This window comes from Vipera ursinii (genome assembly GCF_947247035.1).
Source record: "Vipera ursinii genome assembly, chromosome: 2".
Classification (NCBI taxonomy): domain Eukaryota; kingdom Metazoa; phylum Chordata; class Lepidosauria; order Squamata; family Viperidae; genus Vipera; species Vipera ursinii.
In genome coordinates this window covers 249,817,639-249,843,189 of record NC_139513.1, presented here as the reverse complement: position 1 = coordinate 249,843,189, position 25,551 = coordinate 249,817,639, and the positions used below count along the sequence as shown (strand labels likewise).

At 36.1% G+C, this 25,551-nt stretch overlaps 1 protein-coding gene across 3 annotated transcripts; it reads right to left on the bottom strand.

Moving 5' to 3' along the window:
- Positions 1 to 671: 671 nt before the first annotated feature.
- On the bottom strand, positions 672 to 20,311 carry NUDT12 (nudix hydrolase 12). 3 transcript variants are annotated; one of them, XR_014491595.1, is made up of 8 exons: positions 20,278 to 20,311; positions 17,714 to 17,922; positions 15,896 to 16,476; positions 15,093 to 15,260; positions 9,524 to 9,637; positions 3,318 to 3,517; positions 2,189 to 2,445; positions 672 to 2,126 (listed from the first exon to the last, which is right to left on the bottom strand). XR_014491595.1 is itself a non-coding variant. In XM_083355521.1 (7 exons), exons 2-7 carry the CDS (start codon positions 17,917 to 17,919, stop codon positions 2,338 to 2,340), a joined length of 1,377 nt encoding a protein of 458 aa, XP_083211647.1. In that variant the 5' UTR covers positions 17,920 to 17,922; positions 20,278 to 20,311; the 3' UTR covers positions 672 to 2,337. The 3 variants fall into 3 exon arrangements, 2 of the variants coding, with proteins under 2 accessions (XP_083211647.1, XP_083211648.1); XM_083355521.1 differs by having other exon boundaries at positions 672 to 2,445; XM_083355522.1 differs by lacking the exon at positions 20,278 to 20,311 and adding an exon at positions 18,425 to 18,454 and having other exon boundaries at positions 672 to 2,445.
- Positions 20,312 to 25,551: the final 5,240 nt, after the last annotated feature.

Below are 25,551 nucleotides of genomic sequence, written 5' to 3'. Positions count from 1 at the left end.
TCCTTAAACTCAGAATCTGATTAAGGTATTTAATTCCAGAGATTAAGAATGGCCTATCTTTAATCAGCCTACAAACACCTTTCTTTTTCCCTCACGTGTATATAAACAGATTTAGAACAGATTTTGAATATTTTCTTTTAGAATGTTTGAAAATTAAAGTAATTTTTCAGAAACATTTAAACAGACTGAATATTAAGCAGCAGCCAATTCATATTTGACTGCTACCATGTAGTTTTTTTGCCTATTATAGTGGAACATCCATGGAGTTTATCCATTTTGACCCATCCATGGTGGGACAAAAAAGTCTAGATATGGTGTGATTTAGCCCTGGCAGATTGCCTCTTCTGCCATCTTGATTTTTTTAACTGCCTAATAGACATTCCTGCCTTGGTATAACAGAAAAAACAACAACTTAAGGCCAGGAATAATTTCACTGAACTTAATGAGGCTTCCTCTCCAATAATCATGTATAAATTTTCTCTATCAAATATTGCTCCTGTGATGTTGTGGCCATGACAGTGCAACTAATTAAAGGATCGTGGCTCAAAATACAGACATTGCTTTAAAAGAAATAAATAAATGTTAAAAGAGTGGCAGCTGGGACATGTTTTATTTTTATTTTCTCAGTCCTAGGCTGGCTGTCCCACCAAATTTGAAAGAAGAATGGCATATCAGCATTTTAGAAAGAATACATGCAATACGATGGAGTACAAATGTTGTGCAATAAGGTTACAGTCTTTAACCATAATAACTGAAGGAATGGAATTAAACTGTAAAGCAACCTAACTAAATTGGAAGGGATTGTAACTACTTTTTATGGGTATGGAGAAAATACAGTATGTGATAGTTACGGAATTTTAAATGGACTGTCTGGAAATGGTTGGGCCCGTTCAGCTTAATACTGGAGGTCATTTGATTGGAACTGTACCCAGATTACTTGAAGCAAAAAGACAGCTCAGCTTTCCCATGGGAAAGGTAGGAAAGTCCCAGATTGGCAATGAAAAAAGAAACAGAAATATAAATAACTGCAGGCTATACTCTCCAATTTCTCAAAAAGACCACATCTCTGTTACTCAGTCCTGCAGCAGTCATGGTTAAACCACATTTCCATTTTTTCTCCTGAGTTCCACAGGGAGTGTCATTCATCTTGCAGTACAAAAAGGAAACCAGGTTCATAGCTGGTTAAAACTTGGATTGTGCCATTTGTTCTACTTCCTACACTTTTCTTGTTTCAGTGTTAGTCTGAAATACATTTAACTTCAATTTGATATAATTGGACTAGAGGTATTGAGCGAAGAAAATGCAGGGAACAACTTTGTTAGTGAACTCTCTACGGAGGCAAAATCTTTTTAATAGATGTCACACAGCTGAAGGGTTTAGGAAGACTTTATTAAAGAGCTCCAAGGGACAAAAAAGCCAAAAGCCAGCTTGCTAATTCCAAACTTCTTTCAGTTTAAACACTTAATAATATTAATGTAATATTGATGACACATTTAGAACAATTCTTAATCTGGTATGTTGGAGGAAACCTTTGAGCCTGCTTAATGCAAATATATCCAGAAATACCAAATTATAACTTTATGACTTAGAAAGGCTAACAGTAATGCTGTGCAAAACACACAGCAAGCTTCTTACAAGAATGAGATTTTAGTTTGCATTAGTAATGCAATGTCTCTTCTTTTAATAGGATTTTTACAATTTCGTTTTAAGAATTGCATAGTACATTGGTAAGAATATTACACTGATACTATATTGATGATTATGCTATGTTTAATGAACAAATGATAAAATACTATTTAATATTCAATACAAGGCAATACAAACCATTTCAAGTGTGTCACTCTTGTGCAATTTTATGACACCCCCCCCAAAAAAAGAGCTTGGCTATCAGTATAGAGATTTTGTAAGATTTGGCTTATCTTATGAGATTTTTGGACATTTCTCATTTAAATTTTTAATTACATAAAAAAAACAAAACCTTCCAAGGTCAGTGGGTCTAATCAGGCTGTCGTAGGTACAGTGCTTGCTAAGAAAACACCCAACTTATTTCCTAGTAAATAAGCTTTTATGAGCCTATTTATCAAGAAATTAGGCAACATTTGACAACGCAAAATTTGTTAAAAGAACTGGAGGAACATTATCCATAGGGTCGCGATGGGTCGGACACAACTTCGCAACTAACAACAACAACAAAGCATAAATATTACAGGGAGTAATTACAGGTGTGTGTAGAATGAAAGAATTAGAATTCTAAAATTACTATTATAGTTACATTAACTTTAATTTTATCTTAAAAGATGCAGTTATGATGCAATGCAAATATATAGCTTGCTGAATTTAAAGATTAGCATTCATTCCAATCCAGTGTTTTATCAACTGATGAGCGATGGCTTGATGTGGTGGCACAAAAATATTTTGGTTCTTTTTGTTGAGGATCTCTATTATCTAAAATACAAAAAAAAATCAAAAATCAGAACAGGAAGCTCACCCTAATTGTAACGCAGTAGTTAAGATTAATACCCAACTGTTTTTTTTATACATTGGGCAAATCTCATATATGTCCATTACTTTCTATATAGGTAGTGTTTACTATTTCTGTAATGATCTATTCCCTTTTCTATTTCTAAATCTGGTGAAGGGAAAGCCATAGATTAAAAGCATTGGTCTCTTTTTTAAAAAAAAATAATCAATGTATTAGGTTCACAATATGTTTCAACAAGTTAAGCAAAGTTTCAACAAACAATGGATATTTGTTAATAATTCTTCACTCTTAAAATGAACATGTGAAAAGTATCCATTTAAACCAGAGAATGTAACTGATCGTTCTGCCAGGTCATACAAAGTTGATAATGAACAAATATGAATGGAAAAACATGGGAGGCAAATCACTTTATGAAATAATTGTTTTAGCAGTGTTTACCTAAATACCAGTAGCCTGAAATATTTTATGGAATTAGATCTTGTTGTAATAAAAATGGTCACCTAATTTATTTGATATCTCCAAGGAGACAATACAGTATTGTGAAACTGAATCATGAAGATCATTATGCTTGGAGTGAAAACCATGTATTTCTAATAGTCTTCAATGAAATGTACCTACACAACTTACTGGCAAGATCTATGGGCTCAACAGAGAAACAATTGCTTGTATCAATTCTTTGACCAACATATAATTTTCAATTTCAGTGTAATCACTGTACAATAAGGAGAGTAAGAAGTTTAATTTGTCTGACTGAAAAAGCACATCCATATTGTATGCCCTAACCAATGCGTTCTGAGGACAATCAATAAGAAAAGGAAATTAAATTGAACTTTACCTGTTCTCTACTGAACCAGCGGGCATCTTCTATTTCAATGTTGTCAACTTTAATTTCTGTAGACACTGCAGCTGCTATGCACCCTATCATTAGGGAGGAGGGCATTGGCCACGGCTGACAAGAGACATACTCAACACGGCCCACTTTAACTCCACTTTCCTCTTCTACTTCCCTTCGAACAGCATTTTCAATTGTCTCCCCTCATCAAAGAAAAAATAGAACAGTTAATTGACAAAGCTTAATGCAAAAATTGTATCTTGTGCTTTAAAGTATTCCAAAAGATATAAAACTTTCTTGAGCAATCTCTTGTGGCTATTCAAACATCAGAGCAAAAACTATTTCCAACAGAAAAATTCACTTACAAAAAGCAAAAGGTCAAAGCGATGTAAGCTAATAATTTCAAAAGATGTAACCTGATTACATATCTTTGCAGTAACTCTGTGGTGGTCCCCTGCCATTGCTTTTACCAATGAGAGTACTTTCAAGTCTAATTAAATTATTTCTATACCTTTCCCCCCAGTTTTATTGTACATGAATATCCAGCAAAATAACGAAACTGATTCCACACAGTGTAACAGGATGTGCCTACGAGGGGGAGGAAATATTTACAACAACAAATGTCTCGCAGCATCTTAAGATTTGGAATAATAATTTAAATTTCTAAAGAACAGACCTATCTTGGAAAAAGATGTGCAAAAATTGTATTAATGGAAATTGTAATAGATTTTTATGCTAATCTTAATTAAAGACTGCAATGAGCTTTCAATTACTTGTTTGGCTTTACAGATTTAAAACCTCATTTTTAATTATTCAACATAATTTTTCAAGAGTTGATGCTTGAGTCCTTTGCATTTCAAAGCATGTTGACAGCTCCAGTTCAAATAAAGAAAGGAGGACTCGGAAACTGCTTTGAGAATAACAGCTATAGACTGTAATTATACAAATATTTTAATATTTCTTTCATTTTTAGTTCAGTGCATCTATTAGGTTCAAACTAATGAAAGGCTTTTAGATACACATGGACCTTCATTAATGGCACTTTTATAGCACAACTGAACAATCGTTTTCATGCTGAGAACCAAACTATCTTATTAAATGATAGACATATTGTACAGACAAAAAGCTGACACAGCTGAAGTAGGGCAGGGAATTGTTTAAAAGAAAATCAAAAGAAACAAATAAAAAACAACAGTAGTAGAATACTTAAAATGGCATTTTGCATTTGAATTCTGACAGCATGCTATGAAGCTTAATAATATCATGTGGAGAGGATTCCGGAGGCTGCATACACTGATAAAAAGGAAAAACAATCTAGTGATCACAGGATTATTTTAGAGGTTGGTGTTTCCTACACATTCCCCCCATAACTAATAATCCTGGTCCAGTAACTGTCAAACCAATACTTATTGCTGGGCACCCTCATGACCCTATTCCATAATCATCTCTCGATGGTCCCAAATGGCACCATATATGCCTTATATGTCTTTTCTAGGCATCTGTGCACTGTTCTTCATCCAAATAATAAGTATTTTAGGGATGTGCAAAAAGCTCTATGCATGATCCGGTTCTGAATGGTCCACCAGTCCCCTCACCCACCCCCATTTGTAATCAGCTAGTCTGGTCTGCATTTGGATCGAAACAGGGCTGTTCTGTTCCAAAAATGGATTGAAGCACAGTAGTACAAGGTTGAGGCAGGGGCAAAATAAGAGGAGAAAAAAAAGGGCTTGGTAAAGAGGCTTCCCTGGCCATGCCACACAGGGATATCGAAGCAGGGAAGAGAAAGCACTGAGAAGATAGGAGCAGTACAATACATTGCATGAACAGCAGCAATTGAGGGGAGGTGGGAAGGATATAGAGAAAACCACTGGCAGGCAAGAAAGTATTGCTTTAGGGCATGTTCCTTCCTGCTATCAGTAAGGGAGCAGCACAGAGGCCAGTGTATTAATGGAGAATGAGAAGAAGTGAGGGAGAACATTAGGAAAGGTGCTGGGAAGACTAAGGATGGGATGTCCAGGGAGAGATGGCTGGGAAAATTGAGGAGTCCTCCTTGCCCTGCAAAAATTACTGTTATATGCCCACCAAATGTTTTTTTCAGATTTAAACCCAGAACGAATAAAACATTCTGGGTTTTATTATTGCCAAACTGCAACAAATCTAGAAACAGTTCAGCAGAACTTATATTCTGTACATTTGTTAATTTCAGGAGCAAAACAAAGTGACAATAAAAGTCCTATCAAATCAAGGTCAGCATCATTTCTGAAATTCATTGTACCTTAGAAATATCACCATATATTATGACAACAATAGCTAAAATTATTTACTGACATTTTTCATCATTAAAGCTCTGAAATAGGAATATTGGAATATTTGGAAGGACTTATCTCCCAATGAATACCGGATTTCCAAATAATAATAATAATAATAATAATAATAATAATAATAATAATAATAATATCCTCCCTGAAATTCCAGTCCAATCTACTAAAGCAGTATTTCTCAAATTTGGCAGAATTTTGGAAGTTGAAGTTCATATATATTAAAGTTGCTAATATAAAAAAACCCACTGCACTAAAAGATATTACTGGCCCATGTTCTGCAACTCTCAACTGCCCAAATGAATAAATAAATAAAGCTTATAAAGCTGCTAGTCATAAAAGAGTCATACATTTCTAAATTGTTTTGCTGTCTTACCTATCCTCAAGTCCTAGTCAGTGAACAGGATGCTATCTTGACTCCTCTGATGAATCTAATCAAGGTGCAATTAAACATGATTTCTGTTTGTGTGCTTTCTGCATGAAAGAATGTTAATTACGGTGCCTTCCCTGCAAACCAATTGTATTCATTTTTATTTGAATCTGCATATGACAAAACGTCTGCCACACTGTTCCTATATTATCCCCAAGAGATCCAAATCTTGCTTCCTACTTAGAACCAGATACTATCAATACCGAGAAATATTTCTTATTTATTACTCTGCAGGGAATATGAGAGAAAAGAGAAAAACTGCCAAGAAAGCTGCTGTGAAATTATTCAGGGACTGAACTTGAATAATGTAATGAAATATGAACTTAAAAACATTTTTGAAGGATTTCTCAAATAGAGCGTCTACCTTAAAATTTGAGGTTTCAATATGCAAGAAGGGATGACATACTGATGGACAAGTTCCTTAGTCAATCTACCTGAATTGATTACCATAGATCATAGGTATCTTTAAATCTGTCACCTATTCTCTGGGTGGATTTTTCTCCTTGCTATATCATGAAAAGGAACGCGGTGGCTCAGTGGGTTAGGACACTCAGCTTGTCGATCAGAAGGTCGGCAGTTTGGCGGGTCGAATCCCGAGTGCCGTGTAACAGAGTGAGCGCCTGTTACTCGTCCCAGCTTCTGCCAACCTAGCAGTTCGAAAGCACGTAAAAATGCAAGTAGAAAAATAGGGACCACTACGGTGGGAAGGTAACAGCGTTCCGTGCGCCTTTGGCTTCTAGTCATGCCAGCCACATGACCACGGAGACGTCCTCGGACAAGCGCTGGCTCTTCGGCTTTGAAACGGAGATGAGCACCGGCCCCTAGAGTTGGAAACGACTAGCACACATGTGCGGGGGAACCTTTACCTTTACCTACTGTATATCATGAAGAACCCCCTTCGCCCTCCATTTTCTTTTCTATTTCTCCTTAAATGAGTAAAAAGATACTTTCTTGCTTATTTTAATCTTGAACAGTGGGAAATCTCTATTACAATCTCTTAGTCTGCTATAAATTGTGTACCTAAATTCCTTTTTTAGAACAATGTTGTTCTGCTTCAGGGTCACTTTTCCAGATTTTTTTCTAGATAGCTAGACAGACACACCACACAAGCTATTTAACTAGTTCTTACAACATGTTTAAAACAATAATACAGTTGAAATAACTGAGTTTAAATCCTCTTTGTGTAGCTTTTATTTCTGTGTCAATTTGAGACTTTTTTTAATACCTAAGCAATTTTAAGACAATTCAGCAAAATGGATCCTCCTCTAAATTCCTCCTTTACTTCAATCTGTTGGGTCAATTTCTTTCTTTTCCTCTTAACAACTTCTACTTCATTATTGTTCAGGTAGGAAAACCAAAGTCCTCTTGGAAGAAAAATCTTCATTGTGGTTCAGTCCAAGCTGGGAATAAACATGGCAACTGCTTTAGGAAGAAGGTTGTAGTTTATTGAAGAGGAGAGCCAGACAGGAAGATGGTTCTGGCAGAAAAGAGAGCGAGCACATGTAGGGAGTGAGTTTTTATACCCTCTGGAGCCTTTTGTTTGGAGTTGTTTCCTGTTCCTGTGGCATGAACTTTGACCTGAGTCTGAGTGTGCTTTTCTGGTATTCTGATGGTGATGGGTTAATCCTATTATGTCCCAAAGGTCATATCCTACTTCTCTGGGGCTGGGGCTGATGACTCTTAGTTTGGGTGAGGTATGTGGATTTTAGGTGTCACTGTCTTCTTAATCTTTAGCTTCAACCTTCCTGATGGTTTACATCTGCATTTGTACAGATCTGGCTTCTACTTGGGGAAGGGAAACCAGGGGCTATTAAGAAAAACTGGGCATGCTTTTCTGCCTCTTTAAGATCCTTTGAGGAAATACATTTTTCTGCCCTTTTAATATTTCCTTCTCTGGGGGGGGGCTGACTTCCCACAGTCCTATGTTACCCTTTGCCTTCCATGTCACTCTTTGTCCTCCATTCCTTCTTGAACTCCCAGCCAAACTCCAGACAATAAAACAAAAGACTGCTTAAGCCTTCCCTTTGTTTCTGACCCCTAGGTTGAAACTGACAAAACTAGCAAATATCAGCAACCTACTTAAAACAATGAAAATCCTCTCTAGATATGAAATGTCCTCATTTCAATGTTTCACTCCAAACCTTCATCTCAAAGTCACCACTTTGGCACACAAAAAGCAGTGATTATAAAACCCTGCAGAGCAGTAAACAGCATTTCCTCCCTACAGACCTGGTGAGCTCTCTAATAATCCCTAGAAGACAGGCTGAATTTGCATGCTTGCTAGACACAGTAGACTTTCCTATATTAAAAAACCTGCTTTCAAATTACAATTTATGGCCACTTTCAATGGTATGGCTCTGTCTTGTTGTCAAATAAACTCTACCTCTACTTCAAGCAATTGAATTGTTTTCTTTGGAAAACACAGCTCAGCTCTGACCAAGAAATTTTTCTAAGACAGGCAAGTTTTCTAAGACAGACAACTGTACGCTCTCATTGTTCCAGCTCACAAATTGACTAAACTCAGATTCTTTAGCAATCCCTGTTCAAATTACTAGAGATCCCAACCATGCTCATATAATTGATGCCCAAACATTAGCTCCCTATTTTCTAATTGTAATTTATACTGCTTGCATTTCATGTATTCTTCTAACTTGAATTCTCATCTTGCTTCTATGTTTAATCATTCAAATATTTGAGTTTTTCTATGCTTCTGTATGTGTCACTGTGTTAACAACAGAGTGAAGGAAGTACTGGAGAGTGACCCAGGTTCTAGTCCACCCACAACCACAGACACTCATATGGGTAATTTGTGGCCAGTCATCTTCCTTAGCCATGGTATCTCAGTCTTCTGTGAAATGAAGACTATGAATGTTACCTTGAATTCCTGAATGAAGGTAAAGGATTCCATGCGGTTTTACTCTTCTAGTCATAAGGGGCGGTGGATATTTCTGTTTCTTTAAGTCACTGAGCCAGCACTGTCCAAAGACATTTCCACAGTCATTGACCAGCACGATATCACGCCAGAGTGTAAAGCATATGGTGAAACACCAAATGCTGTTGTCTTTCCATCAAAATGGTAACTATTTATTTACTTGCATATACATGCTTTCGAACTGTTAAGTTGGCAGGTGCTGAGGCAAGTGAAGGGAGCTCACTCCGTCACATGGTGGTAGGATTTGAACCGCTGAAGTATAGATTTTTTCCAGTCTCTTTTAAGCCACTGAGCTTCTGTGCCTGAATGGAAGTAGGATATAAACCTATTGCAAAGATCCTTAATATACATGTGACTGGAACTTTAGTCATTTTTCAGGAGCAGAAATGGTAACATGCTTTTATCAAAGAAGGTGCTATTTAGAAATCAATTCAATCACGTGTCCCTGTCATTTCCTCCCCCATCTGCCCCCCCCAAAAGAAAGATGTTTAAAAAGTATAAAAACTGACATTATACAAAGAAAACTTACCAGGCTCTACAAATCCAGCAAGGCAAGTAAACATGCCTGGGGGAAATCTTTTTTTTCTTCCCAAAAGGCAATGGTTGCCTTCTGGATGAATGACTTGCATTATCACTACAGGATCTGAAACAGAAATTAAGGAGAGGCATAAATATTTAAATCCCTTTTACAAAAAAGCAGCAAGAAGCATAAGCCTACCCATTCTTACTTAGCATTGCTATCTCCTTTAAATGCCTGAAATCCAATTCTCACAAGAAGCTCTGTAGCTAGGCAAATGTACTGCAGGATTTTTTTAAAAAAAAATCATGTTTTTTTTAAACTATTGATGCCTTCTGGGAATGTACGTACTTAGCCAGGCCGAAAGCCAGACTCAGGAAGTAAATTGCCTGAGATGCTGCATGATTTCGATAAAAACACTGGGATAAGTGACCCAGTTACAGACATCAGCAATTTAATCAGCAGGATTTTTTGCTTTCAGCAACTTCCAGTTATAGATTAATGGTTTGGTGATAATATTTTGATTTCCAAATGCAATGTTTAAAGGACAATAAGATTAAGTTAGTATAGCTTTCCCTTAATTATAATTTTAATCAGACCAGTCTTTAATTATTAATTATTGAAGCAAAAAGGCAACATGTAAATGGTCTGTTAATAAAAAGAAAAAAAAAACATGGAAAAACGTGACAACCTGCTTGTTTCTACAAATAGAAACACAACAGATTTGGTAGAATCCAAGAACAACTGGCTGGAAACACACAACTAAAATCAGAGCTGCTGCACTCTCTTTTACTGTGGCCCTTCCAGGAATATTATTTTGTAAAACATACTAAATATAACAGCTCTGCATTGTATGATAATTTTTTCCTACTTGGTTCTTCCTATTCTATATTCTCCCCACTTTTTCTCTCTTCCTCTATCTTTTCACACCAATGTAATACCTGAATTTGCTACTTAGTCCTGTCTCTTTTGTCAGGTTTTGACATTTTCACTCAGAAGGATGTCCTTCAAAAAAATTAAAAAAGATATTGGAAGAGGTTTCAACCAGTGATCCCTACATAACCATTCCTTTTGTCCACTCTTTCTTCTGCCAATCTGTAGGATTTGCAAGTGTAGTAAAAGAAGACAGGCAAAAGGTATGGTGAAAAAAATGTGATGTAAGATATGATGGTTACTGTCACAGAACTTGCATTTTTAATGATTTTTTAAAGTATAGATACACAACCAGTTCCTTCATACTTTTATATTCAATATTCTCTTTTCATTTTTTCCCCCTTTTTGTTCGCTTCTGATCTTATCCTCTCAAAACGACAGATATGACAATCCCATTAGGTAAATATGCTTCAAAGACTGATGGCCTGTGGCAAATTTATATGCTGTAAAGTATTGAGCAGGAGTTTCAAATTTTGCTGACTACTTGTTTCGTTAAAGAAATTTTACTGAAATTACCAACTGTTGGCTCAGCGATCTTTCATTATTTCATGCTGATCACATTTTTTCTTTTTTAGTTATCTAAGTATATAATAGATATTTACTCCTACTTTCAACTAATTTGTAGGAAATATATAGAATGAGCATCAACCAAGGTCCAAAAGGAAAATAAAAAGATAAGGAACACATCTATAATACATCTTGAGAAGGAGGCAAAGAAGTTAACAAAAATACATATGAAATTAACAGTAAGCAGCTATGTAAAACTGATCTAAAAAGATATAAATGTACTTTTTACAATGAACTGCAAATAAATATATAAGGGTAAAAACAAGCAAGGCTATTCAGTATATAGTGGAATAATCAATTAATCAATTAAATTGATTAATCAATTAATCAATAATCAATTAAATACTTAAACTACTCCTTGGTGGAGCAGTGGGCTAATGCCTCCTTAAGTAACACCAGCTGCCTGCAATTAGTGCAGGTTCGAATCCTACCAGGCTCAAGGTTGACTCAGCCTTCCATCCTTCCGAGGTAGGTAAAATGAGGACCCAGATTGTTGGGGGCAATTAAGCTGACTTTGTAATAATGCCGCTTGGGGTGTGTGTGTGAAAGCCCTAACAAGCAGGCATATACATAGAATGAAGGCTACTGCTAAGCTTGTAAGCCGCCCTGAGTCTTCGGAGAAGGGCGGGATATAAATGGAATTAAAAAAAAAAACTTGCTTATATCTGTTGAACATTATACCTCTTGTACTTTATGAACAAGAGGAAGAGAGAGAATTCAAGATCTCTAGAGAGAACATAGTGGTATAATGTTTACTCAGAATAGTAAATCAGATGTACTGTACTGCTTTGTCATTAGCATCCATAGAAAGTGTGGGGGGAGGAATAAAAATTGACAATGAAGCTGTACTGAAATGTAAGCTGGTCTCTTGTGTATATGCATCATACATACACATACGTATCTCTTTAGCTTGCCTTTTTTTTTTACTTCTACCCTCCATCTGCAGAACCCACTGTGCCTTGTATTCTCAAATGACTCCTTCTTCTATAATTATGTGGCTATAAACACATTTTAAAAATGTCTGCTTTTATACCTCTGAATGCTTGATCTTACATTTAGTCCATCCATAACTCAGGACTCATGAGGCAACTTTGTAATCCCAAGATGTTTGCAAGCACTAAAGCAGTCTTGTTTTTCAACTCCAGAAGAAAATATTGCAGAGTATTTTTATGATGGCAGGAGGGTTGAAGTGACATATGAGTATCAGTGTACAATTTGTTAACTATAGGATATATCAGTAAACCTAGCTTATTCATATGCACAAACAATACTAATAAAATGGAAGAATCTAATTTTAATGATGTCTATTGCTTTATTTTTGTCTTTGCAAATATTTATGGAAGATGTACAAAAACTGTATATTTTGTAGCATGTTTAATTTGGATAAAAGAATGGGTTTTTCGAAAAGTAAAGGAATCTTAGAATTGGAAGGTTTCAGTGGCATGGCCTTTTCTAGTACATTAGTTAATATGGTTTTTAAAAATCACTATGTAAGAAGTGCCAATATTTAAGGTATGAAACAAATATAAACTCATGTTTTGCCCACAGATATGTTTATTAACCTCAGCAAAAGAACCATTCTTTAGAAGAGAAATGGCTTATCAAGATTGAGAAATACAGTATAGGAAGACTGAGAACTTAAGATGCAGTCAAGAGAGCAATTGTTTGAAGGAAATTGTTTCCAATGCTTTTTATTTACAAGGGTTAGGGTTAGGTTAGGGTTATCTACAAGGTTAAAACAAAGTTTAATATGGATAAAAAGACAATTGGAAAAACAAATAATTTGAAATTTGGCTATCCACAGATGATAAACATATAATAGCAAAAATATATAATTTTTTGTTAAGATTTGAAACAGAAGACCAAGTTAAAGATTCCATGATAAAATGGGTATTAATTTTGGTTATAATGCAGAGGTGGACACTTGGTAGAGAATGTGGGTAACTGGTATTAAATTTACAATGTGTCATAATTTAAGAAAAAAATATAAAATGGTTTATCATTGGTGTATGACACCAGATTAATTATCAAAAATGTATAAAGACAATGTTGGAAGTGTGAAAAACACAAGGAAATGTTATATGTATGGTAGATTTGTGAAAAAGCTAATAAATTTGGATACAAATTAACACTGATGCAAATGATTTATATAATAAATTTAAATATTAATATTGTAAATCAACTAGAGCTGTTTGTTGGCCCTTCCAATCAAGCTTAACAAAAATAGAAGTATCCACTTCAGTAATAGGTATGCAAATTATCAGCCTTCAGTGAAGTTTTGGAAGTGTATTTTACAGTGTAATGTCTCTCCGAAATACCTGGGGGTAACACTGGACAAATCATTAATCTTCCGGTTAACACTTGGAGAAAACATCTACAAAAATGGAAAAGCCACAACAATTTACTGAACAGACTGGCTGGAACATCCTGGGATGCTGACGCTAGCACCCTATGAACAACAGTCTTGGCTTTGGTTTATTCCCCATCTGAATATTGTGCCAGCGTGTGGCTTAACAGCTTCCATGCCCAAATGGTCGATGTCCAACCAGATATGTACCATCTCTGTCACACTGCATCCTACTCCTGTGCACTGGAACATTGCACCCCACTCCTTAGCAATATCATACTGCCCCACATTAGAAGACAACAAGCTCTCATTTCGCTATGTTCAAGGATGCTGAACAACAAGGCCCTTCCAATTATCCAGGACAATGCACAGCCCATCACAAGATTGAAATCCTGTAGGCCAGCTTGGAAAATAGTTATTCATTTAACATCTAGCCATTTTAACCCCGAGAATGCCTGGAGAAAGAAATGGTCCAAGGTACCTTGTTGTGGCCTATCAGTGATCCCTCTGCCAGACCCCTCTACCTCACTCTGTGTAGACAAAATTGAACAAAATTAGATGTGATGCAGAAGAAGTGCCTCTGCCCTCTATCAGTGGAGATGGAAAGATTCCCCTTGTTGCGACTGTGTTGCTGATAGGCAAACCATTAAACATACTGTGCAAGATTGCCCACAACATGCATTCTCCAGTTCCCTATATCTGCATGAAGCAACACTAGAGGCAATTGTCTTGATAGCTAATCTGGACATCTCATTATGAGGCTACTGCCATACCCTCATATAAGTTTTACCTATACAGAATTCAGAATAAATATGGGACTAAAAAGTTTCATTTAGCATTTGAATAAGTAGTGGATTTTTATGATGTATAATTAGTTATTTGTTACTTTATTAATATTATGACTATGGAGAGTTAAAGTGGGATAGAACTTAATGTTTTATTTTTGTTGTTAGCATATTTTAGCTTATGTTTGTATTACTATACCCTGTATTCAGCTCTGTGAAGTCAGGGAGGGGGAGGGGAGGGGAGAGGGGAGGGGGAGGAGGGAGTTTATTGTTTTTAAAAATGTATTGTAAAACTTTTTAATAAAAAAAGTTTTACCTATACAGATAGTCATCAACTTACAACCACAATTGAGCCCAAAATTTCTGTGGCTAAGTGAGACATTTGCTAAGTGAGTTTTGCCTCCTTTTATGACTTTTTTTGCCATAGTTGTTAAGTGAATCACTGCAGTTGTTATTAACACACTAGTTGACTGAATCTAGCTTCCCCATTGACTTTGCTCATCAGAAAGTTGCAAAAAGTGATCTCGTGAACCTGGGACACAGCAACTGTCATAAATATGAGTCAGTTGCCAAGCTTCTGAATTTTGAACATATGACCATGGGCATGCTGCAATGGTCATGTGAAAAATGGTCCTAATTCACTTTTTTCATTGATGTTGTAACTTCAGAGAGTCTCAAAAATGAACTGTTAAGTCGAAGGCTATCTGTAATTACATGGACTGTGCATATATGTTTACTTCTCATCATAGATTAAATAATAATGGATTATTTTAAAACATTGAAAGCCATGCTTTGACTATGGTTTTTCTACCTGTCGACTATCCATTTTTCTCCCATTATTAACCTGCAGTTCTATAATGCCATATATACAGCTCTAATTTTTAGGTTAATGCATGAGTTTTCTTACTGCCATTAGCAAAAAATAGCAACATGCTAGCAATTCTCTTACCAACTCTTGGGAAGCATGTATTATGAATTCCCTGATGGCTGGGACAGTCTTCTTTTACGCACAATTTCCTGTAGCCTCCGTCTTCTAATTTAGTTGCACTGCCACATGTTGGGCAAAATTTATATCGGTTATCCCATGCTAGCACAGATCTAGCTTGGGCAATGACTCCTAAAAATGGTCATATAAAACATTCGGTCAATACCCAGTTTCTTTTCTGCAGATACAGCAACATCAACTTTCCAATTTATCATAAAAACCAATCCAAAAATTAGTACACTGTTGGGAAGGTTTTTTTGTCATTACCTTTACATTTGTGATATTTTAGAACATTGAAATGGTCTAGTTCTTAAACGTTGTTAGCATGTTAAAAGTTATCAACAGAAGTGTAACCGGAACAATTCTCTGACATTCAGCTATTAACAAAAACATAATCCTAACAAGAAAAAAATAAATGAAATTTAATGAAAGAGAAAATGAGACAAGAAAGACAAACAAGTTCTGTAAATAAATTATCAATGCCTAATTTGTAGACTTGCAAATTAATTAGAAATTAAGGCAATCTGTTACAGTAGAGTGTAATAATCACATAGAGATAACATGAGCTAGTACTTGTTATAGATGGTTCATTTGGAAACAACTAAGGATGTGCATCAGAATCCCTTGAATCCTAAATCAAAGCAGGGATTTTTAAACTAATTTTGCACAAAGTAAAGTGAAATACCTACAAAGTGACCCAACCTGTATTAGGAATGTTACAAAAAGACCTTCTTTACTTTGGCTCCACCACATAAGCAGAATCTTACCAGCTTCATTTTCAGAGAATTGCAGCAGTGCAGGCATTGGTGGATGAAGAAAATAACAACCCGGGTGCTCTTGTAAAAAACTGTCAGTAGCTGTAGAATCTATACTAAGTGCAAACCAAGTAATTAGGCCATTCTCATCTTTTTTGCCTATATTTGAATCTTTCACGTTTATTCTTTGAAGTTCCACTCCCAGAAAAATTGTAGTGACAGTTTCAGTCTGTTCCAGATATCTCTTTATATCCTTATAGAAAAATTTAGAAAGCTTAACCTTTGGATACTGGAAACTACGTTCACCATCATCTGATGTAACTAAAGGATTTAAATGGGAAAAAATGATATATATGGTTGTGGGTTCCTTCTGTTTCATGCTCAGCCACTTTGAATCTACTCTCTTCTCACTTTTCCTATCCAAACATGTCCTGCAAAAATAATGCTCCTGTTGTTTGACTTGATAAGTGAAGAAAAATGGCTCCAATCCACCTTCCACATTAGCTAATAAATTAGCTATGTTTTTATAGCCCCAAAATCTAGCAATATCCAATGCAGTCTGGTTTGAAGTATTGGTCCTGAACCTGTCACACCTTTAAAACAACAAATTTCAAAAAGTTACTTTTAGATAATATTTTCAGACAGAATGCCATATAATATCAGGTAACATAAAAAATAATCCTAATCTCACTGGTAACATAATATCAAAACTGAACACAATAAAGTACACAATGGCCCAGTCAGGATTTTGAACTACCACAAGTTTTCATTGCAGAACACAAGGAATAATAAGATATATTTTTGAGCAGCGATTACACAACAAGTAGAGAAAAGGAATGGATGATCATTAAAGAAGGCAAAAACAAAACTCAGTCCTTAGAAGGAAAAAGCATGACAAAGTACTGGAAGTCCTCAACTTGCCACAGTTTATTGACTGACTGTTTGAAGTTACAACAGCACTCAAAAAAGTGACTTATGACCATTTTTCACACTTATGACCATTGCAGCATCCCCATGGTCATGTGATCAAAATTCAGATGCTTAGCAACTGGCTCATATTTATGATGGCTGCAGTGTCCCGGGGTCATGTGATTGCCTTTTGTGACCTTCTGACATGCAAAGTCAATGGGGTAGCCGAATTCACTTAACAACTGTGTTACTAATTTAACTGCAGTGATTCATTTAACTGTGGCAAAATAGGTCGTACAATGGGGCAAAACTCACTCAACAAACATGTCGCTTAACAAACATTGGGGCTCAATTGTGGTTGCAAATTGCTCAAAATAACTGTGACAGCTTTTCAAAACTGTTGTTAGCTGTTTGTTGTTTGCCAGATCAACAATTAGACATGATAAGAATTCCAGGAATTTATTTTATTGTTATAAAGTATAGTAACAAAATATTGAAAGTGTGTCAGAGCTTCTTTCTCCTCCATTTTATACCAAACAGAAACAAGATGAGGTTAGTTTTGGTTTCTTTATCACACTTTCCACTTTCCCAGGACTCAATTCCATGTAAACCCAGATTCACAGCACTCAAGTCATGATCTTGAACTAGTCACTATCTCAGCTTACTTCACACTATTACAGATAAGTTAATGAGATGAATCCCCACGTGCATTGCCTTGAGTTCCCAGTGAAAAGGCCAGATATACATGTTTCCTTTTTCATTTTAACTGCATTTAATGTAATTTTTGCTTTGTTCATTTTAACCGTGAATTTAAAGGAATGTATTGCTCTAGCAAACAGAATCACCTTCACAAAATACTAACTTTAACAAGGTGGTAACTTTAGACAAGTTGAACATTATTATTTTTCATTTTTTTCTTACCCCTTCTCAAGAAGAACCTGCACAAGGTCAAAGTGACCATTTCTAGCTGCATACATTAGGGCCGTCCAACCATTCCTAGCAGTTTCATTGATAAGAGAAGGAGAATAATCCAGAAGTGCTGTAAGTCTGGCTTTGTTTCCATCAGCAGCAAGCTGGTGAAGCTCAGAAATCAGTTGCTTTTTGGGATTTCCTTCATTATCCTCCATAATCTGTTTGATTAAAAATGTAATACAGACTGAAAACATGGATCAAAGCACATTCTATTGGTCTGATTTCACATTTACAGGATAACCAAATTCAATACAATAGAAAATAGACCTTTAAATGATTCAACAAAACAAGAGGCTACAAGAAAAGTAATTCAAAGTGATTCTTCTGTAATAAAGCTTTCTAGTTAATGGGTGCTAAACAAACGTCTAACAGAAGCAAAGTTGAAAAGTACTGCTTGCAGTTTGTATTCTATTTTTAAGTTAACACTACTTTTCTTGTGCAGGCTGCTTAATTTGGACTGCAGCTTTTGATTAATTCTTGGTCGCTAGAGTATAAATTTCTTTTCTTGCCAGCTGTTAGTTCTATGATGTTAGCTCTCACAGCCATAATGGCTGTTCTACCTATATATTACTAATGCAGAAATAACATACTAGGATTTCATATTTCACATGGCTTAATCAGATGTAATAAAAACATTATTGCTACTTCTCTGCGACTCACATTGAAAACTTTTCTTCCTCAGCATATTCAAACATCAAAATGCTTTATGCTGCTCTGCAAGGATAGCAGATGTATTATTGAGATCAGGATGCATTACTTTTGTAATTCAATAGAATTTAACACATTTAATGTTGGAATAAATTCAGTAGCATACAAAGTGATTTTACAGAATCTGCTTGGTGTAATCTAATGCTTCCTAAACTAAACTAAACATTAACTAAACTAAACTAAACATTAAGAAAACCAAGATCATGGCATCCGGCCCTCTCAATTCCTGGCAAATAGATGGGGAAGAAATGGAGGTAGTGACAGATTTTATTTTCCTGGGTTCCAAGATCACCGCAGAGTGAGACTGCGGCCAAGAAATTAAAAGACGCATGCTCCTGGGGAGGAAAGCCATGGTAAATCTAGACAGCACACTAAAAAACAGACACATCACCCTGCCAACAAAAGTACATATAGTCAAGGCTATGGTCTTCCCAGTTGCAATGTATGGCTGTGAAAGTTGGACCATAAGAAAGGCTGAGCACCAAAGAATTGAAGCCTTTGAACTATGGTGCTGGAGAAGACTCCTGCGAGTCCCTTGGACTGCAAGGCAATCAACCCTGACTGCTCTTTAGAAGGTGAGATCCTGAAGTTGAAACTCAAATACTTTGGCCACCTAATGAGAAGGAACGACTCACTGGAGAAGAGCCTAATGCTGGGAAAGGTTGAGGGCAAGAGAAGAAAGGGATGACAGAGAATGAGGTGGTTGGATGGAGTCACTGAAACAGTCGGCGTGAGCCTAAATGGACTCCAGAAGATGGTAGAGGACAGGAAGGCCTGGAGGAACGTTATCCATGGGGTCGTGATGGGTCGGACACAACTTCACAACTAACAACAACAACAACAAAGCAATAGTAATAGAACCAATTTAGTTCAATGATTAAGGTGCTAGACCAGGGATGTCAAACTGCCAGCCCATGGGCTGGATGCATCACACTGAAACCGTGCCCACCCCATTGCTGGCAATGGGGGAAAAGTCATGATACATCGTGCAATGTCACATGACACCGCGAGTTTGATATCCCTGTGCTAGACTAAGAGCAAGGAGTCTTGATTTCAAATTCTGTCTTAGCCAGGGATGCCAAGCAGATGGCTTTGGGCCAATCACTCACTGTGGGTGCTAAACAAGCAGCGACAAACCAATTCCAAAATCTTTGTTAACCAATTCAAAGACGCACAGCTCCCTCCCCAGCAACCTTGCACGTTGTGTCTGAAAACGCACTGCACAAGCGCTCAATCCTCAAACAAATGAGGGGCTTATTTCACATTAACCAGGCTTCTAGTTTGTCAGGCAGGGAATCACACCGGGATTAGAAAACTCAATCTCAAATGTTCTTGGCTATAAGGGAGAGAACTGCAGCTGCCTCCAAGCCTACATCCTTGGGATTTCCTCGTGGCCTCCCATCCCAGGGTGACTTAAGTTCGATCCTTAAGTTTTCCCAGGTCAAACGAGGCTCTACAGCCCATCTCCAATTCAGGAACTGGAACTTGTATATCAGCCGGACATTTGCACTTTTCCTGTCCGAAACGATACGGGGGTTTCTCACTAAGAAGCTTCCCCTTCGTTTTTCCACCCACCGCAAGAATCTTGGAAACGGACGCCTGGCAAAGGCTTTTGCCTGCAGGCTCAGACTTGGGGAAGGAAAGGCCTACGGGGCCCCAACATTAGACTTGGCTTCGTTTCAACGGACGATGAAGCGGGTCTCCAGAACTAGGGGAAACGAGAGTGTGCGGTTAAGTCCAGGAAAGGAGGCGGGGGGAGGGAAACAGCCCTAAAAAGTTAAAGTCCCTCGGACACTTTCCGTTACCTCTGCTCTACCGCGGTTACCTTCACGACCTCCTTCCGGAGACGCCTCCAGCGCCAAGCATTGCATCTCGGGAATTAGAGTTTCTTGCTCAGAGAAAGCAGTTCAGCAGCCGTAGAAACAGTATTTTTAAACGGTCCTCTTTCATACTCGCTCACAGAGAGACTGCCGGCAGATGCGTTTAATGTGCTCGGCCTCGCGTTAACAACAACAAAAAAATACGGGTTCATTTTGGGCAACAGCAGTTGATTGGTTCGTTGCTTTGCAGATTCCTTACTGTTGCAAAAAGCTATTTAGGCACAGCCTCCGGTATCTTGGTAGGTTGTATTTCTATGGAAACATTCACCGAATTGGCTACAAACTGTTGTATTTGTTTTGGATGATTTAACGAAAGATATGCTGAGGCTGAAACGCTTTCCTAATGAATTCACTAAGATTTATTACTAGGAAAACAAGCAGATTAAACAGAGTGGATGCAGCCTGTTGTCTACATAATAGTTTGCATATTATGTAGAACAAACACACACAGAGATATGTAGGATAGTCTTTAAGTTTAATGCTAAATCTTTTGTTGTGTATTGGCTTCCAGAAGCAGCAGAATTCCCACTAGATGAAAACTCCCATTAATTCATCAGGGATCATTTTTTTTTCCCAAAAGTGCAATGTGTAGATTGTGACTGATTTAAATTAATCTCAATTTAGGTTACTTTATTAACTTTTAATAAGTCTACTTTGAATCTAATAATTTTGAGCAGCTTGTCTCTGATCTTATATCTGGGACACAATTAAAGGATTTCGGTGCAACCAAATTAGAGAATTTCACATTATTTTCATTATTTAAGAATGATCTGATTATTCAAGATTGGGAAAAAGTGGCTGCTGATTGTCAATGAAGGATAGGGTTTTGTTCCCTTCAAATATATGAATGTCCATAATCATAATTCATTGCACATAACAATGTTTATCAAAATAATATCATAGGAACTGGTGGGAAACAATTAGGTAAAATTTCAGTGAATGAGGCAGGATGATTGCATAAAAAAATACTTTTTCTGCAACTATTCTATTCTACTCTATTCAGTCTGATTTTATGTACCAAATAAAAGAGCAATTTAGTAATTACAAGGTGATTCAGTAAAATCAACATGTTTTAAAAACATCTTTTGAGGTTACATAACCAAATCATTCATACTTAAGGTTATGTCAAGAAGCAAAAGAAGACATGGACAAAATAGGAGGAGGTGGATATACTATTTAATTTTCTTGACATTCATGACAAAAAAAAGGGTTTGGGCTACATGTTTATGATGTAGGTGCCAGGAAGCAATTTGTCTCATTTGCTTAGTCATTGTAATGTTATTTGTAGGCGAACCTTTTCTGTTGTATCTAACTATTATACTATCTTAATACAGTGCTTTTATTAGGTATATAATATCTAATATCAAATTCTCTAATTTGGCTCAGTTTGATTCTATTAGCAAAAGCAGCATTAAAAATCTATGAAAAAAGGAAAAAGTTTACCTTTCAGGAAATTAGATATTTTTGCTAGATACAAAAGGAGCCTGATTATTTTTAAAAAACAAAATATTCCTCAAGGTAAGAAATTTTTCATTTAAATGTCTTCCATAAAGTTTCCCAAGACTGATAGGAAGTTCCCCCGCACATCCGTGCTAGTCGTTTCCGACTCTAGGGGCCGTTTCAAAGCCAAAGAGCCAGCGCTTGTCTGAGGACGTCTCCGTGGTCATGTGGCCGGCATGACTAGATGCCAGAGGCGCACGGAATGCTGTTACCTTCCCACCGCAGTGGTCCCTATTGTTCTACTTGCATTTTTACTTGCTTTTGAACTGCTAGGTCGGCAGAAGCTGGGACGAGTAACAGGCGCTCACTGTTACGCGTCACTCGGGATTCAACCCGCCAAACTACCAACCTTATCGACAAGCTCAGTGTCCTAACCCACTGAGCCACCGCGTCCCTTGCCTTCTTATATAGGGGGACTCTTATTGCCCTATTCCAGCTTGAAAGAATCAAACCAGAGCTATCTACAGATGGTGCTCAACTTACAACAATTACTGAAAAAAGTGACCATTGCAGAATCCCCAAGATCATGTGATCAAAATTCAAAGATTTGGCAATGGGTTCATATTTATGATGGTTGCAGTGTCCCAGGGTCATGTGATCACCTTTTATGACCTTTTGACACACAAAGGCAATGGGCAAGCCAGATTCATTTAACAACTGTTACAAACTTAACAATTGTTACTTAACAATTGTAATAAGAAAGGTCATAAAATGGGGCATGTCACTTTACAGCAGTCTCACTTAGCAATATAAATTTTGGGCTCATTTATGATAGTAAGTCAAGGACTACCTATACTGCAGTGAATAGGGCCACTTATAAAAGACCCCACCAATCTAGATTTTGTTTAAGGAGCTTGATAGGTATATTGTGTTGGCCTAGATTCTAGAACCTTGCCAAATTTTACTTTTGATGTCAGGTCAACCATCTCTCCTCTAACTGGTTCCCACTGTGGAAAGATAAGGAAATTTAATCTGATGGGTTTTTTTAAAAATATATTTGGGACAGGTTGTCCCTGTTCCATAAACATTGATTTAAAACATTTTTACAAGTTGAATAATATACAGAATCTGGGACTGAGGGAGCAGGGAGAGCTCTGGAGATTAATTTCCAAAAGATTTTGGAGTCTTTACAGAGAAGCATTTATTAATAATAACTAGGAATATCTTCCCGCTTCTGTTTCTTTTGACAAATTAATATTTTATATATTTTTGACTCATAATATCTTAAAGGGAAGCTGTTGTAAATTACATTTTCTATATAACAAATACAAAGCATTTTTTTTACCTATGACAGTGCATCAAATCAACTGGAAATAATACTCATTTGAGTATTTCTTTGATTTGATGTAGTGGAAGCTCTAGATACTATAGTGTTACTAATTAAATTTGTTAGAATATTAAAAGAATTTTTTTAACAAAACTCCCATCTTTTATTATAGATGTTCTAAAATATAAAGCTTGAGTATAATTTAACACTCTGCTTAAAATAATTATTTAAGTGTTCTGCCCAAGTAATCATGCAATATAAATTCTCTTCCTGAAGATCATCCAGGTAATAATGTTGGGTCACATGGACATCTTTATCATTGGTTAACAAACTTAAAATTATGGCTTAAGGATCACTTTGTAATTTGAAGCTGACATTAAATAATTTGACCAATTGATTAATGTTAATTGGTAACCTAACATGCTGGTGTCCCACCAACAAATAAATGTTTATTTACCAATATGATCATATACCTTTGTACCATTTAAAATTATAAAATATTACTTATCATAAACACTAGCTAAAGAAGAACCTGCATAGTTGATGTTCTGATTTTTCAATTGTCTGTCATACAATACAGTTGCCTAAGATTTGGCAGATAAATAAGGAAACTTGGCTACCGATGCTTCCTTATTAGGGACAGTTCTGGTATTTACATCTCCTAGAATGATAAAATGTATATTGGGGAATTTTAAAAGCAGATTGTGTATATATTCCAATTCTGTTTAATTTGATTGTGTTTTAACTGATGAAAAATAAATATTTATTATTATTAAAGCAAAATGCTTTAATTTTAATTGGATTATAATAGCGTGCTGTTCATATTGGCCTTACTATGGTGGTCTGTGCCTTTAAAGCACTTGAGTTATTATGCCTTTTTTGGGGAAATTCTGGAAGGCTTTGTCTTCTAGAAAGAATAAAGAGAAAACTGTGCATCTATGTTTCTTATAATAACATAACAAAATTACTTAAATATTGAATAAAATAAATATCATTATGCATATTAAACCAACCAGTAGTATCCCAGGAAACCCTTTTCAGAATGGAGTGTTTAGAACCATTGAAAGTAATCAGTCTTCAAAATCAATGTGATCTAGTAATCTTTCTTATCCAAATAGCACAGTGATTCTACTTCTGGATTACTTGTCTGTTTATGGTTTGTTGCTTGATTTGCTTTGTTGATTATTTTCACTAATGGTTTGATTAGCTAGTCTCTAAATTTGCAGGGTTGATGTGCAATTGGCTGTAACTTAAAAAACAGTACAATGATAAATTATTTTATAAATAGAATCCTTGTGATTGAATATGTTATCTGCCATTGTTGTGTTTTGAACCTAACAATTGCTATTGCTTTAAAATAGTGAAAAATAGGTATTCAACCTTACTAAATGTATTTATAGTGATGGGTGTAATTAAATATTGAATCAGTGGAACAAATTTAATTTCTGTTCCAACAGAAATAACATTCCTTTAGGTTGTGGATAATTTATGAAGGCCAATTCATTAAGTACAAGTTTAGGATTCCAGGGTATATTGAACAGTTAGTAATAACATTCTTACATTTATTGCATTAGTGGTTAACCATAGTTGGATCTTCTGGGACTTAAGAGCATAAAAATTGCTTTGCATTAATGGTTGAATATGACAAAGAGTTGACTTATTTCTTTTTTTCTTTTCTGTTGATTTTTTTTCATACCAAGTCCAGTTGTCATTAAATTAGAACATATGCTGTCATTTTTATAATCTATGTTTGAAACCCTCTTTGGTTTCTTGTTTAACTTCTTATAATATTTTTATTTTCCTTTTTGTTGTTATTAGGTGCATTCATAATATTAAATAGCCTGTTAAATTTTAGTATCCCAACTAGTTTACTTGCTTTGTGGTTGTTTATATTTTCTTTTACTTTTTTTCCCTTCCGCTGTCCATGTTATGATTTAAACTTTTTGGATAATTTCTTTGTATAAGAATTATTTGAGTTTGAATTTTCTTTCCTAGAAGTGTTAACTTTGGGCATTATAAAAAGTTATTCCATTGCCTTAACCTTTAACTGTGACACATTTCTCTACTTTAGCCATTTGGTGGGCCAATATAATAAGAATAAACACAAGGTCCTTACACTTTTGATTAAAGGAAGTTCTGCATGCTATTTCATGCTTCATTTATCATCCTGCTGGGCAGGAGCAGATGAGAGGCAACTAGCGATTTTCCCCTAGTCCTAAGTGGGAGAGCTGAAGGATTAAGACAGGATGGTGGCCGCCATGTTTCCTTTTGATGAAGGGATACTTCTCTGGGTGAAGTGACTCAATCAACTGTGGTAATGGCTTTCATCTCTTTTACTGATGTTTGAGGGGTGTTGACAGTAAAATCTTGTGAGTTAAGAATAATTTTGGACAGCGAAAAAAGATATGAGCTAATAAATATATAATAAACAT